At 36.7% G+C, this 14882-nt stretch overlaps 1 protein-coding gene across 8 annotated transcripts in view; it reads left to right on the top strand.

Annotated features, from left to right (window-relative positions):
* Nucleotides 1–14882, top strand: part of DST (dystonin) — a 408501-nt gene that overhangs the window by 220033 nt on the left and 173586 nt on the right. For all 8 annotated transcript variants that reach the window (XM_004673588.2, XM_012720777.1, XM_012720771.1 and 5 more), the window contains one exon: nt 9231–9397. In XM_004673588.2, the coding sequence (XP_004673645.1) occupies nt 9231–9397 (167 nt within the window). The remainder of the gene's footprint in view (nt 1–9230; nt 9398–14882) is intronic.

Below are 14882 nucleotides of genomic sequence, written 5' to 3'. Positions count from 1 at the left end.
GTCTCTTAATTTTTTACTTTTAATAAAAATATAACCTCATGAATCAATACAGATTTTGTGTTCTGCAAGGCAGAACCTTTGAGTAGTCATTTCTGTATGTAGTATGTGTCTTTTAAGTCGTTTTTTGCTTCTGTAAAATGAGATGGTTCACTGATAGAGATGGTTCATTTCTGGAATGTTGTAGGAAGTTATTACAGGTGTGTAATAGAAGAAAGAGAACTTATGAAATCTTCAATTAAAAAATTAAATTTAACCTATATCTTACTTTCCATCTGTAAAGTAGGGGTGGCTTTTTGTTTTAATGATTAAATGAGGTAATAGATGTGAAAAGACAAGTTATAAGGTGCATTATAACTTCTGCTTTACTACTACTATCTGTAGAAAATAAGAATCATCTTGTAATCAGCTACTAAATAGCTCCACAAGCTTTCAAAATTTGAATAGACCACTTTCTGTCCTCTGGACTTAAGAATTCTGAAGAAGCAAAGTAGGTGCCATCTTCTATCCCCCTAGTTCCATCCATCCTCTTCCTATTTCTTCAGCAAATATTTAGAGTATTTATTAAGTGCTGACTTTCCTCTTTTCCATATTCAGCTTAAAAGTTTGCCAGCTGTTGGAACAGAAATGCCCTGAAAGAAACCAATTCTTGACATTAATGTTGGTCCTTTACACCTTAGTATGAATACATTTCAAGAGCACTATTAAGAGCAACACTGGTATGAGAAAGGAAGAGAACATAATACAGGGGCCAATACACTGCTCAGTGGGGAGAAAGTGAGAGCTGTGTGTCCAGACCTTTAGGTTTTGTGAGCAATCCAGGAACAAAGCTTCTGAAAGCGTGTAGTGTTCTGTGTATCAGATGTTTGGTCTATGTAGAGGCTGCAAGGCTCCAGGGAAAAGGGTCTTGATCTTAGGGGTTGATGCATGACTGGTGTGTGTCCTTGCATATTGTTTTATGTGGCCATTTTCATAGCAGAGAATAAACTGAAAAGGGTCATCCTGTTGATTACTGATATGGAGGCAAAATTAATGGGAGTATAAGCACTTCTTTCCTGAATATGAAGGAGAAATTTTACTCTCTCCTTGTAGATTATGGACTGGAATTTAGGGGCCCTGGTTTCATGCCCTATTTGCTCAGCTTGCAGAATGAGAGATCGTGGACATTCATGTTAAATCCTTTATTCTCAAGATAATCATCAGAAAATGAGGGACTTCACCAAATGACTCTGTTCTTTCATTTTGAGTTCTCCTGATTTCTTCATCCTTCACTATATTTATAGCCTCCTCTAAGCACAATATCTTAGTTTTCTTAACTTCAGAAATAATGCCTTTTATGGTGCTACACATAAATTATTTAAATAACTAACTTGATTAGACTATTTAATCTTTGCAATATAATATGATTATTTTAAAAGTCTTTTTAAAATAAAAGTTGCATTACTTGCCTTGTATAGACTAATAAAGCACATACATTACAGAAATGTGAATCATCTTTTAGGGAGTATCTGACTCAACTCTGGAGTTGGCTCTTCGTAGCACATTCCAGAACCATGACAACATTTGTAAATATAGGGTGTTCATGTCGCCCAGTTGTCTGGTAGCATTGACTTTATTCAGAGTGCTTTTACATTGAGAGCTTCTGATGACCAACACAGTGAGGCTGTTTGGTTTGTTTAGCAATAAGTGGGTTATTTAGTAATAAACTGTGAATGAAATCAGAGTGAGCTGTGAGAGGGATAGTTTGGCTTGTCTTCTTTTATTGAAAAGACAGTTAGAGGCTGTGCACTGTCAAGTTTATGAAATTGTTCTAGAAAAATCACTTCATAAAGGTCTGGTTCACAGACTGGCATTGGGTTCTTATTGAGTGATCTCTGGCCTGTAATTACTTCTGGTCAAGCATTCTGTTATTATTGCAAAGAGAGGGTTATTGGAAAACCCTGGTTATTTTCCTGAAATGGCCAGGTTTATATAAATGTTCAAACTCATTCATACCAAATAAAAATATATATTAGCTCTCTGATCTTTCATACTTATTTTCCCTCCCACACTTCTTCCTCCTTTTCTTCTCTTCCTCTCTTTTCCTCTCTGCTGTCTTCTCTCCTTATTCAACACATAGTTTTTCAGCATCCAGTATGTACCATGTTGGGCTGAATTAGGAAAAATATTCCAAGGGGAGAAGTAGTTTGAATCCAGGACCCTAAGAAAGAGGATTCATGTGCTTCATGTGGTTTGAAGTTCACTGATTTGATGGTAGAATAGGAGAATGTCTTGAGCTTGGAGAAATTAGCCAAGACCTACGTAGAATGCTATGGCTGCAGATTAAAGAACAAACTGGACTGTGAAGTGAGAGTCGGGCAGGATTCGGTACCGCAAGGCTAGTTAGGAGGTTCTTTATTATCTACACACTAAGACTTAGTTCAAGAAGTCTTTCTTGAGCCCAACATTCTTTTAGGCCTGTATTGATTATTATTTCTTAAGAAGATGTGTTTGATATTGACATAGGAGACTAGAGGTTGTAGTCCAGACTAAAGTTAACAGCTAACTCAATAGTTGGTAGTGACAAAAGAGAAAAGGGTTTATAAAACTACCTTATCTCTTAAAAGTAATCTAATGACAGCTAATATATCTATGTCACTAGATGACTCTCCCTTTTCTAGAGATGTGTGAAGCTAGCAGCTGAGAGAGTGTTTGGCAGGATGAGAAGGTTTTAGAAGAGTTGGGATAGCACATTGTTTTATGTTTTGAGAGTTCCATTACTGAGTTCTTAGGCTCCCAAATTGCAGAAACAAAATAGTCTGTTTTTAGGTGTTGAGTCCCTTAGCATTTTATTGAGACTGTGGTTCACATTAGAGAGTTTCATGTAGAGACTGCTCAGTATATCACTTGGTCTGACCTGCACAGTGAAACTAGCACATCCCAGAATAACTGTAAGTAGACATGTGTGGTTATGCTACTGTAAGAACTTGTGTTTGAATCTCCCTATCCCATACTCCATTATCCCACAAAACTTGCAGCCCCTTAACCTTCTTTACTTCTATTAATAAGATTTTAAAAACTGCATATTGTCTGAAAGAAGAAAAGGTAATAGAGTGTTGTTTGTAAACATAGAGATAATGTATGAAAGAGACAGAAGAATGTAATGAAAAGTATGTTTTTGTTGTTGCTGATTGTGATTTTTTTAAGTTTTCAGTTTTTTTTTTAATTTCAGATTTTGATCTTGTTTATGTGGAACAAAGAGATAAAGTTTCTTGGATTTTTTTTTTTTTCAATGCCCTAGAGGGCTCAAAATAAGCTAAGAATTTAACCACCAAACAGATTTATAATTCACATGGGTTTGAGGACCTCCTATCCCAATAATTAGATTTTTCTGAGCATTTTATTTTCTTATTATTGGTAGGAGTAGTACTTTTAAATCCACATATGGATGACTCACTTTCTAACTTGACCAAGTGGTTTTTAAAAATTCCTTATATTGAGTATTTTTAGAGCCCAGAACTATTCTTTGAAAACCAGCCTTCATCAAGGGTTTGAAAACTACTTGCATTTATCATAAAAATCCTGTAGTGGTCAAGGATATCTTGTTGCCTGAATGAATTAATGCATAAGGTCAGATGTTCATTAAATACTAACTGATTATTATATGCCAAGCTATCTCTTGAGTTAAGTACCTTAACACTAAAATGGACAGGGTATTGTTATTTTGCATATGCTTGCTTATTTGCTAGAAGGTAGAGAAGATACATCAACAGAAATATTGATATACAATGTGTACTGCTGTGGAAACAGAGGATAGTGGGATGTCTCACACAAAGGCCTTGGAGGCAGTATCAGCTGGACCTCCTTCAGGAGAAGGACAAATGAAGTGATGTAGGGGCTGCTTAGAGCATTCTACAGGTAGAGTCACATATATAAATGCATAGTGCCTTGGGCCTCTCTAGTAACTCAGGGGTTAAAGTCTCAGGGCTATCAAGCTATCCCTAGGATGAGTAGCATTAACTGAACAAAGGTATTCACTATGGAGTTGAAATTTGTAGTTCTTGAGTTTACGGGTGAGGTCTGGATGGGTTATAGGAATTTGGGAATCACTAGTATGAAGAGAGTAAGGAGAGAGGAAAACTGAGGACCAAGCCCTGGGGAACAGCATTAAAGGTTGGGTAAACAGAGGAACTTCTGATGAAGACTGAGAAGGGAAGACCATAGAGGCAGAAGTAAAACAAGGAAGAAGAAACATCAGGGAAGCAGGAGGGTAGAAAAATAGGCAGTGACAGATACCTTGGAGAGTTCAGGTTTAGAAAATGGAGGGACTGGAAAACAGCACATGAACTCTTCATGTTGTTTTCCTATCAGTAGGCTTTAAGTTCCACGAGGATGGGTGTATAACCAATGCTCAAAGATGGCACACAATTAGAGACTCAAAGAGGAGTTGATAGATGATTTCTCATTATGTATTTTCGTCCACCTCTTCAGTTTCCATGTGTTTTGTTCTTCTGTGCTCATCATGTCTACTGTTCTGTTCCACAGACAGTCATTTCCTTCTTTACTGAGAAAAATGGAATCATGAGCAAGAACTCCCTCATTCTCTTGTGGTCACCTCTGTTAAGTTTACTTTTAGAGTGATTGCAGGTGTAAATCACAAATCACTAAGGAGTAAAGACAGTTAAAAAAAATACTTTCATCATGTTGCTTTACTACAGAGAGAGACATTGTAAGAGGAAATAATGGCAGAGATATTGGCATTTTTAATAATGGAGTAGGTCAATAATGAGAAGGGATAATTGATGGAAGTAGATTCCCATCAAGCAAGAAGTGAAGGATTTAGGGCACAGAAAGAAGCACAGTTGTATGTAACAAACTAGGGAAGTGTGGGAATTCTTATTCATGTTGCTTTTCACTCTGTAAAGAAGATGAAAAAGTGAATGCTAGAAATAGAAGAGTTATTGATGGAGTAGGGAGTTTTAGGCAAATGGTGAAGAATTGAACGGGATATTGTGAGGAATAGAAACACTGGCCAGATGTGGACACCAAAAGAATTGCTAGGTTTCTTGGACCCTCTAGTTGAGGTTCAAGACATGGAATTTTTTTGTAGTGGCAATTGTCCCAGGTAGTAGTATGGTTTCTCTAGTAGAACTTTCAAGCTTCAGACAAGAGAAGATGTATAGCTGACTTGATCAAAATTGAGATTGCCTGGGTGGTTGCAGGGCAAGAACAAGGGTATGAGAAAGTGTATTGGTTGAAGGAAGTATCATGTAGAATAGACTAGACAGAAGAGGAGGTAAAGATAGAGTCTCAAAGGTTGGGACATGTTAAACAGATCTAGGATTGTGAAATGTTGTTGAAGTCAGATAATTGTTTAGCTAGAGTTGGGGAGTGAAAGTGCTACAAGAACAAGACACTGCTATCAGAAATTAAATGGGGAACTGTTGGCATTGAAGGTGGTGGTTTACTAGTAGGTATTTGAATGGTTGAAGTGGAGAGAAAATGAAGGCTAGATGGGCTTACTCTGAGCCAGGTGGCCAGCCTTTCGGGGATGTAAGGATCATTTTCGGAGAGACCAACAAGATGATGCAATGAGGCCCACAATGTAGAAAATGAGATCTTTGTTTGAAACATACTGGGTTTGCATCATTAGGGTTATTAGAATATACCTGCCTTTCTTGTGCTCCTGGGGTGTCTGAGACTTGAGTTAATACAGTGAGGGAGACCTGGAGTTCATTAAAATGGTAGAAGATGTTTAAGGTACTGACGGTATAAGAAATTTTGTTTACAATGAAATAGATATTTTTGAATAATTTGGGAATGGTGGCAATCTGGGTCAGGAGAGAAGGCATGAGAGGCTCAGTGACAGAAAGAACTTGAATTTGGTTGGTAGCCAACAATGACCTGGATGGTGAGGCATGAGGGCTTCAAGTTTCCAAGGAACTTCTCGTAAATCTTGTTTATTTTTGATATCAGCTGACAGCTTGTTGGTGAGATGCTTTAAGTAATAATATTAGTCAAAAAATTGTGGTGGGAGAAGGTAGGTAACAGTAATAGTTTTCTATGATTTGCAATGTGCTAATTGCTTGATGTGCATTTGATCTAGCTAATCTTTGGCACAATTCAAGGAAGTAACTGTTCCATCATCATTTAAATATAAAAATGAGGAAAATGTATATTTAAAAGATTATATGAGTAGTTCTGGGTCATTAGCTAGGGTACACAGGCAGCTGAATTGAAACCCTTTCTCTGATCCTTACCATGTTGCCGCAAGCATTTGAAGGGAGCATATTTGATTACTTCCTAGAATCCATCCTGAATGTGGAACCACCACTAACCTGCCAGTGATTAAGGATTCAGGCTCTTTTACTGAATATACAGAATTCTAATCTAGGCATATGAATGACAACTGCAGACTAAGAATTTTTAGCATTTAATTTCTTTTTCCTTTTAGTTTGGGTTGCGTGATATCATGAACAGTTTTCGATACTCAGATAGTGATAATGGCTAGTGATAAACAGTATATAATAAAAATACCTAAAATTTCTGTGTGGGGATATGATACTCATTTCATTGGGAAATAGTAGAAGGTGAAAGAGCAATGATGTGGTATAGTCTTTGATGTGTTAAAGTTTCGTTCATAACATACTTGGATATGGATTTTAAAATTCTAGCTTTTGAGTAGTATATGCATATGTAATAGTCTGAAATCTTAACTGTGAGCAAAAATCTGAAGTGCGTGTTTGAAACTTATTTAATAAGGATATATTATTTTCTCTTGGTTGATAATTAGATTGCGTGTCAGACATCTCAATTTCTTTTTTTGTAATATCTTTCCTTCCATGGGTTAAATACTGTACTGTGCTTGAAGCTATTAAACTTAAACTGGTACTAGGTAGTTATGATATAAGTTATTATTTTTGTAATTAATTTTCTGATTGGATTGGTGTGGAATGATTTTGACCCAGCAGAAATTAGCCATGTCCTCTCTTCACCCCATTACCATTCTTTATATATTTATAAATACCACAATCCTACTCCATTGTAATCATAGTTCCCAAAAGCATTTGCTTTTATAATTTGTAGCGACTGAGGAACTTGTGAAATTTTATCTAGAAGTTCAGCTTTCTCATTTAGACTATTTCCTAGGTTAATTTCTCTGAACTCTTGTTTTCATAGATTTTGATTGTAATTGAGGTAGCGGATTATTTATTCCTCTTTATAGGAAGAAAATTGGAAGAAAATTAAAACCAAATTTTGCTTCCCCCTTTGTGAAAAAGGTTAATGATAACCACAGCAGTAAAATGGCCAACATATTGAGCATGCAATTACTGTATGCCAGGCATTACACTCAGCAGTCTTAAGGTAGTAAAGTCACTTGTTCAGTGGTGGAGCTGATACTGAATCTAAGAATATGCCAGAGAAGTTTTCTAGCTTAATTTTAGATGAGCATCTAAGTTGCAAGTTGGACAGAAGAATATTGGTGAATTTTCAGCTCGTTTTTTTCATGTTAGGAAAAAAGAAGTCCTTCCTGTGTTTATTATGTGTTCATGCATACAGTTCTTTACCCTATGAAGGAGATTGACACAGAATCCTAGGAAATATGATTAAATTGAGACACTTTGCTCCACTTTTATTCTCATTGTCATAGAACATGGCATAGACTATGGCTGAGGGGGAAGCTGCTCTGCTGATCACTGGAAAACGGTGTGTGGGGCACCCACCACTGTCTCTGGTTGGTGCTGTTAGGGGCTGCCAGGACTAGCTTGGGCTTTAACTGGTGCAGCTTTTCTGCCCCAGGCCTCCAGATAGGCCACACCTCTGATTCTTGTGACAGCCGGGAGGAATAAGAGACTTCCTATTTAAGCCTTGCTTTGCTGCCTGTAAAAGGCTTTTTTTAGTTTTGATTTTTTATTCTCTGTTTTCTTTTGCTTTACTCTGTTGTGACCTCTGACTTTTGTGTTGAGTTTCCATTATAGTTTTTTTTTTCAAGATTTATTTATTTATTCATACAGAACTGGGGTGCAGGCCAGAGATGTGGAAGGTGACAGGATTCACTAGGGACAGAGTGGGGAGCAGAACAGGCAGATCAACAAAGTACACTGCTGAGGAGAGCAGCGGGCGGGTCAGGAGAGGTCTGCCTTGCCTGTGGATCTCCTCCGGGGAAGGCGGGTATGGAACTCATGCGGAAGTGGCTTAAGCTTCTCTGTGCTTTAACCCGCTGCACCACCAGGGAGGGCCCCATTATAGCTTTTGAGTAAGACTTCAGAGTGAAGAGTCTCAAATTAAACATTTTCTGCCTCTACTTCTTACCTTCTCATGTTAGAGACAAGGATGTTAACACTAATAGACATTAAATGTATTATTCAAAACTGTGACTAGGGGCCTGGAGTAGAAGCCAACCACTGCAGTGGTTTCCCCCACTAATTACAAAATGGCTGGTACCTCTTCATGTCTTCCTTCCAATTTCTTATTTGCTCATCCTGATCCTGACTTGCCACCTGTTTTCTTGATATCTTGGTTTATATCCTACACTGCTGAAGGAATAGTTGTTTGATGGTGTTAATCCCAGATTGGGAATTACTGGGTGACCCCTGGTAACTGTGCCTTTTTATCATTAGCAGTAGATTAAGTATGATCCTTATCAAAGAGGTTCTTGGGAAAATGGAAATCATGTGAACTGGTGACCAGTTTAGTTATTATTTAATAGAAGAGACTTTGAGAAAATTTGTTTAAAACAAAATACAGATTAAAAAAAAAGTTGATAAAGGATTCATTTTGAGTTAACTGTTCAAGAATGCATGAGAAAATTAAGTCTGTAGGCCAAATTGTTATATAAAATAGTTATTGTGAGAGAGTACTACTTCCCTATTTTTTTCTTTACACAAAATACCTTTGGATCAAATTCTGCTCTGCAGGTGGTAATGTAGGTTTGGTCCATTTGAACTTAGAAAAACATCTGCTTAAGTGGTTTTAACAGATTAGATTTATAAAGGGTAAAGCAGAATTTTCAATGCTATGAAATGCTACCTTTTTTTTTGTATAAAAAGGTAGATTCTTGGGTTAAATTATATCTTACAATCTGTTACACTGTTTCTCTCTTTAAAATTCAGTGTTCCTCTATGTATTGTGGGGAAAATTATTTTCAAGTCAGAGTTGTATATGCTTGTACGGAGCTTAGCACGTAGTAGGTTCTTCATGAATTAACTTCCTTCCTTCCTTTGTAATAGCTTAACACTGTCTATTATGTTTAGATATCTGATATCCATGTTACTGGAGAGTCAGAGGATATGTCTGCAAAAGAGAGATTATTACTATGGACACAACAGGCAACAGAGGGTTATACTGGAATACGGTGTGAAAATTTCACCACTTGCTGGAGAGACGGAAAACTATTTAATGCCATCATTCATAAATACAGGTATGGAATTTGTGAAGTCTTTTTCCTTTAGATGTGTTTGTATAATTTCCAAATTTAAAATAACCACTTAACTATATGCAAAAAAGTAAAAAATAAAAGCTTTTACAATACTTAGAAATCATACCTTTAAGCTTTAATGTACTCATGTTGACACATATAGATAGTAATGTATTTGGATTTTGCCAGATAGTAAACTGCTATGCAGAATCTACAGGTAGTCAATTAAGGTGGTGTAGATAGAGAATGGAAGGGTTTCAGAGCATACTTGGAATTTACAAGTTTCCACATCCATCTCATCTAATTACTCCAGTGAGTAACTGCGTGTAACAGTAGCCAACTTTTGAGTAGTATATAGTTTCCCAGTGAGAATTATTAAAAGCTAAACCAACATTAACACTCACATAGCAATTACTAAGTGTCAGGCACTGTCTAAAGGAAGTTATGTATATTAATTCATTTTGTTCTCACAACACCTCTCTGGGGATATTGTCATCCCAGGTAACAGCTGGAAACTGAGACACAGAGTAAATACTTGTCCAAAGTCACACAATTGGAAACCAGATTTGGGTTTTCTGCTTCAAATGTAGCTCTGTTGCTCTTGAGTTCATGCTCATAATCCTTTATAAGAGACTAAATCCTTAGAGAATATTGTTGAAAATGGCATATTTCTTCATCTGTTATTTTTCTTAGCTTTGCGATTATGTCATATTGAAGAACTGAATGTATTCTTTTTTTTTTTTTAAAGATTTATTTATTTGTGCATACAGAACTGGGGTACAGGCCAGAGACTCAGGGGTGGCGAAAGACTTCACCAGAGACAGAGCAGGGAGCAGAACAGGCAGATTGACGAAGTGCACTGCTGAGGGGAGCAGCGGGCGGGTCAGGAGAGGTCTGCCACACCATGTGGTCACCTCCGGGGCAGGCGGGGATCGAACTCATGCGGAAGTGGTTTCAGCTTCTTAGTGCTGTGCTTTAACCCGCTGCGCCACCAGGGAGGGCCTGAATGTATTCTTAAGTAGACTAAACCTAAATTATAAACTCATTAAATTCAGAAACTTACATGATTACAATAAAAATACTAATTAATATAGTAGATCATATATTTTGATAGTTTTCCACGAGCTGCATACTGTTAAGTACTTTACATACATCATATTGAAGCCTCCCAACAATGCCTCAAACCAGAAACCATTATTATTCTACTTTTACAGATAAGAAACTTGAGATTAGCCAAGATCATACTGCTAACAAATTACAAAGTTAAGATTTTAATTAAGTTATGTTTCACCAACAATTCCATTCTTCCTTTCTTCTCCCTTCCTTTTCACTTCCCTTTTCTGTCTCCTTTTCCTCCCCTACCCCTTTATTTAAAAAAAAAAAAAAATCTCAACATCCATCTACAAAATACTGCACCCCTTTCAAATACTTTAATAGTCTTCTTCCTTTAAGTAACATTATTTCAACAGAGGTGAATTGAAAAGAAATACCAGGATCAGATTATCCAAAACAAAGCACCAGATCTTCTAGAGTAACAGTGCCAAAGGGCTTAGTTGTTGCAGACATTGTGATCTTCACACTGTACTCCCCATGTGACTTAAAACCCGACACCATTAGAGGGCAGCGTAACTGGACACTTTCTCTACCTGTGACAATAATGCCTTCTTAGCCTTTGAATAAAAATATTTGGATTGTTATATTTAAAAGATTTATGTCACAATGAATTTTCAAGGGTATGCTCTGCTCTGTTTGAAGATTTTCAGGTAGAAGCAAAACATTTAGAAGCTAGCTAGTCTTCTAAAAGAATTTATTTTAAAAAACAATGATTTCCAGGCATTTTCTCAATACTTATAAAGAATTATAATTACAAATTGTGATATGTATGGTGCATATTTAAATAAGTCTGTATACATCAAAGATTCTAAAGATCCTGAGGAAATTTAATGTTAAAGAGTTTTTATTGCTTTAGACAACTTGGATCTTATTTTCTTTGAACTTTTATTTTGGCAGAGCGATAACTTTGGAGTTGTGTAACTTGAAACTATGGTTTCCTAGTTTGGTTTGTTTTCTTTTGTTAGTACTCATTTACTATATGTCAGATTTCAATGCTTACATTTGTTGCTGAAGTTTTTTTATTTAAGTTACCCTGTATCTCATAAAATACTATGTGGTTTCTTTCTCTAGAAGAAACCTTTCACCTGTAAAACTGCGCTTAAAGTAATAAGACCCTTTTTAAAAAATTTTAAACCATGAGTACTTTTCTTCCAGGATTTGTAAGAATTAAATGAATAGGTTTGAGCTACACATATTTTTTACCTTTTAGTCTCTCAATTTACCCAAAAAAAAGAAAGAAAAAGTTACTTTGAAAAATCAATATACACAGATTTTTGGATATTGGACAACAATAATCACATTTTAAAAGTCTTGTCTTCACAGTTGTTTTTACTCAATAGTTTTCCCTGTAAATTTTGTGTTGTGTTTGGATTTGCTATGAAAGCATACCTGCTTAATTGCGTGCTTTTGGATTTTTGATTAAAAAAGTTCTTATTTATCAGTTTCTTCAAGCCAATGTTTAACCTAAAACTTTGATGAAGGCCAGGTTCTGAAACAGTAGTGCCCAGTATTGCTCAGCGAGAGAGCATTTCTGCTGAGCAGGCATGAACATGATTGTGCACCTACAGGCAAGAAAGAACAGAGCAGAATGTGCAGCAGTACCAGACTAGCCTAAGGTGGCGATACGGAAGGACACTGAAGTATGTCAAGACTAAAATGCTAGTGAGATGTGTGAGGCTTTGAAGAGAGATTATTTCTATTCACTAGTTTCTGCTTGTGTTCTTCTCATTTTTAATTTATCATATTCATTTACTTAAATCTCCTTTTAAGGCCTTTGGCATTCTTTTTATAAGCATAGTTTAGATATTACCCAAGTAAGAGTAAAATTTTGGAATAGGTTGTATTCGCGAGTAAACCATTTACATATTTTCTAATTAGACAGCCAGGAATTTTTCACTTGTCTGAATGGTAGTTGGATAACAATTATCTTGTTCATTGTTTGCATTAGAATTTAATGGGGTCATCATTTTCATTATATTAAATGTTTAAAAATGCTGTAATAGGGAAGATTAGAACATAAGGCTGTGGTTAGAGTCATCTTATTTAATAGTATATCCTAGAGGCCCATGATTCAGCCACATGCTCGGACTCAGTCATACTTTATAAATCAAACTGGATTGGACATGGTTTAATACAGGGAGGAGGCCCTGTAGGGTTTGAAGTTCATGTTCCCATAGGAAGTTGGATTGGTATTGACTAGGTGATTCTCAAACCTTGGTCTGCTTCAGAGTGTAGATGAAAGTCATGAGATTAAGAGGTGTGTGTATACCCAGACGGGGATGGGCACTGGTGTATGTGGCTACGGACTAGCGATAGTGATTTTTTTTTTAAGATTTATTTATTTATTCATGCATACAGAACTGGGGTACAGGCCAGAGGTGCAGGAACGGTGAGAGAATTCACCAGAGACAGAGTGAGGAGCAGAACAGACCAACTGATGAAGTACACTGCTGAGGGGAGTAGCGGGCGGGTCAGGAGAAGTCTGCCACACCATGTGGATCACCTCTGGGGTGGGGATTGAACTCATGCTGAAGTGGCTTTAGCTTCTTAGTGCTGTGCTTTAACCCTCTGCACCACCAGGGAGGGCCCTGATTTTTTTTTTTTTAAGTCTCAAGTATTTTGGTTTGTGAGGCAAACTCAATTTGCTTATTTATATTACTAAATGAACAAAACAGTTGAATTCTAAGAATGTAAATGAGTGATTCCTAGCCATAACATTTAAAAATCCTTAAAGAGTTTATAAGCACTGCTTGTAATACATCTCTATCTGAATGAGGGACATGAGTCAGGGTTCACATTCCAGTGACTGTTTTAGTGGACCAGTACATCTTTCCATGCAGTTTGGGAGAGATAATTTGTCAAATAAATATTTTGAGGAAGTTTCTGCCTATGTTCTCTCTTTCTATGGTTTTGGTCTTCTTGCCCAGATTATTATTTAGAAACTCCCTATAGTACGAAGATTACATTATTTACAAAATATAATATTCAAGAATATGAAGGCATAAATCAGATTCTCCCAAATCTTTTTGAGTCAGAGAACTGACCTTATATGTAAGTCTGGTATATGTTTTAGTGGTTTTTACATTACAACTTTCTGCCACATTAAAATTTTTACATTTTCACTTTATATTTTCTTTATTCACAATTAAAAAGCAATTAATTGAAATAGCACTACATTAACATAATAGAACATTCAAATAGAATAAAAGTATACTTATTGAAATGTAATCGTTCTCTAATTCTTAGTCTCTTTCCCCAGAGGCAACCGCTGTTTAGTTTCTTTCACATTTTTCCAGAACTCTTTTGTGCATATACAAATATGTTTTTTGTTGTTGTTGCTCTTTTGGGGAGAGTGTCAGCCTTTTTGAGGCATGATTTACATAAACAGGTGACCTTGAATATGTGTGCCATTTTTTCTAACACATGTTTAGCATATGCTTCAATTTTCTTTTTTTCCTCTTAACTTATTTTGGTAGTCTTTCCATATCTTTGCATAGAGTACTGTATTGTCTGAATATAGCATAATTTACTTAATAACATCTTATTGATGGACAGTATATGTTTTGCTTTTTTGAAAAAGATTGAACTTGGTAACTGTCTTGTGAGCAGATTTATAGGCTAAGGTTCTAGAAGTGAAATTCTTGGGTCAGTGTTAGTGCATGCCCAAGGAGTACCCAGGGACCTCCAAACTTGCCATCCATGTTCAGAAAGTCAAAGCTGTGACAAACTTTAATAGAATTCTTGTGCACAGAGAAAGAAGAAAAGGTATTCCTAATAGTTTCCCACGAAGAGGACCCAAATTATCTATCTCTTATGGGAATGTGCCCAGTCAAACAGTGTTGGCTCTAAACTGGTGCTGAGGCTTAAATGTTTGCCAGAAACCTAAGGCACTATGTGGAAGAGAAACACAAGAAAGGAGTAGAAAGGGCCAGGCAAGTCTGGGATAAAAAGAGCAAAATCAGAATACAAATCAAGGTAATGGCAGCCATTGTCAACCTCCCCAGATGTCTCTCATCCACATGTCTCTCCTCTAAGTCTTTGTCCCCAATTCCCTGGGTGTAAGTCAGGCCGCAGAGGCAAGAGACCTTTTGTATAGAGCCCACCTGCCTTCTGTGTTGTATAGCTTCACATGGCCACAGAGCTTCAGCCTTCATTCCCAGGAGCACACCAGGACCTGCAGCCCAAGGCCACTGCATGTGAGGGTCAGGGGACACAGTACCTCCCTACCAAACAGATGATGCCTTTTAAATATTTATGATGCATGTCAGGTGTTTCCCCAAAAAATTTACTGAGATAGAGCTCATCTGCAGTATTTGCCCTTCAAGCTGCCCTTGAGGAAGAAACAATTCCTTCCTTTAACTTGCTTACTGTACTC

Source organism: Condylura cristata, unplaced genomic scaffold, assembly GCF_000260355.1.
Source record: "Condylura cristata isolate star-nosed mole 26May11 unplaced genomic scaffold, ConCri1.0 scaffold00001, whole genome shotgun sequence".
NCBI classification, from domain to species: domain Eukaryota; kingdom Metazoa; phylum Chordata; class Mammalia; order Eulipotyphla; family Talpidae; genus Condylura; species Condylura cristata.
The sequence above is the reverse complement of the archived record's forward strand: the minus strand, read 5'-3'. Positions and strand labels throughout refer to the sequence as shown.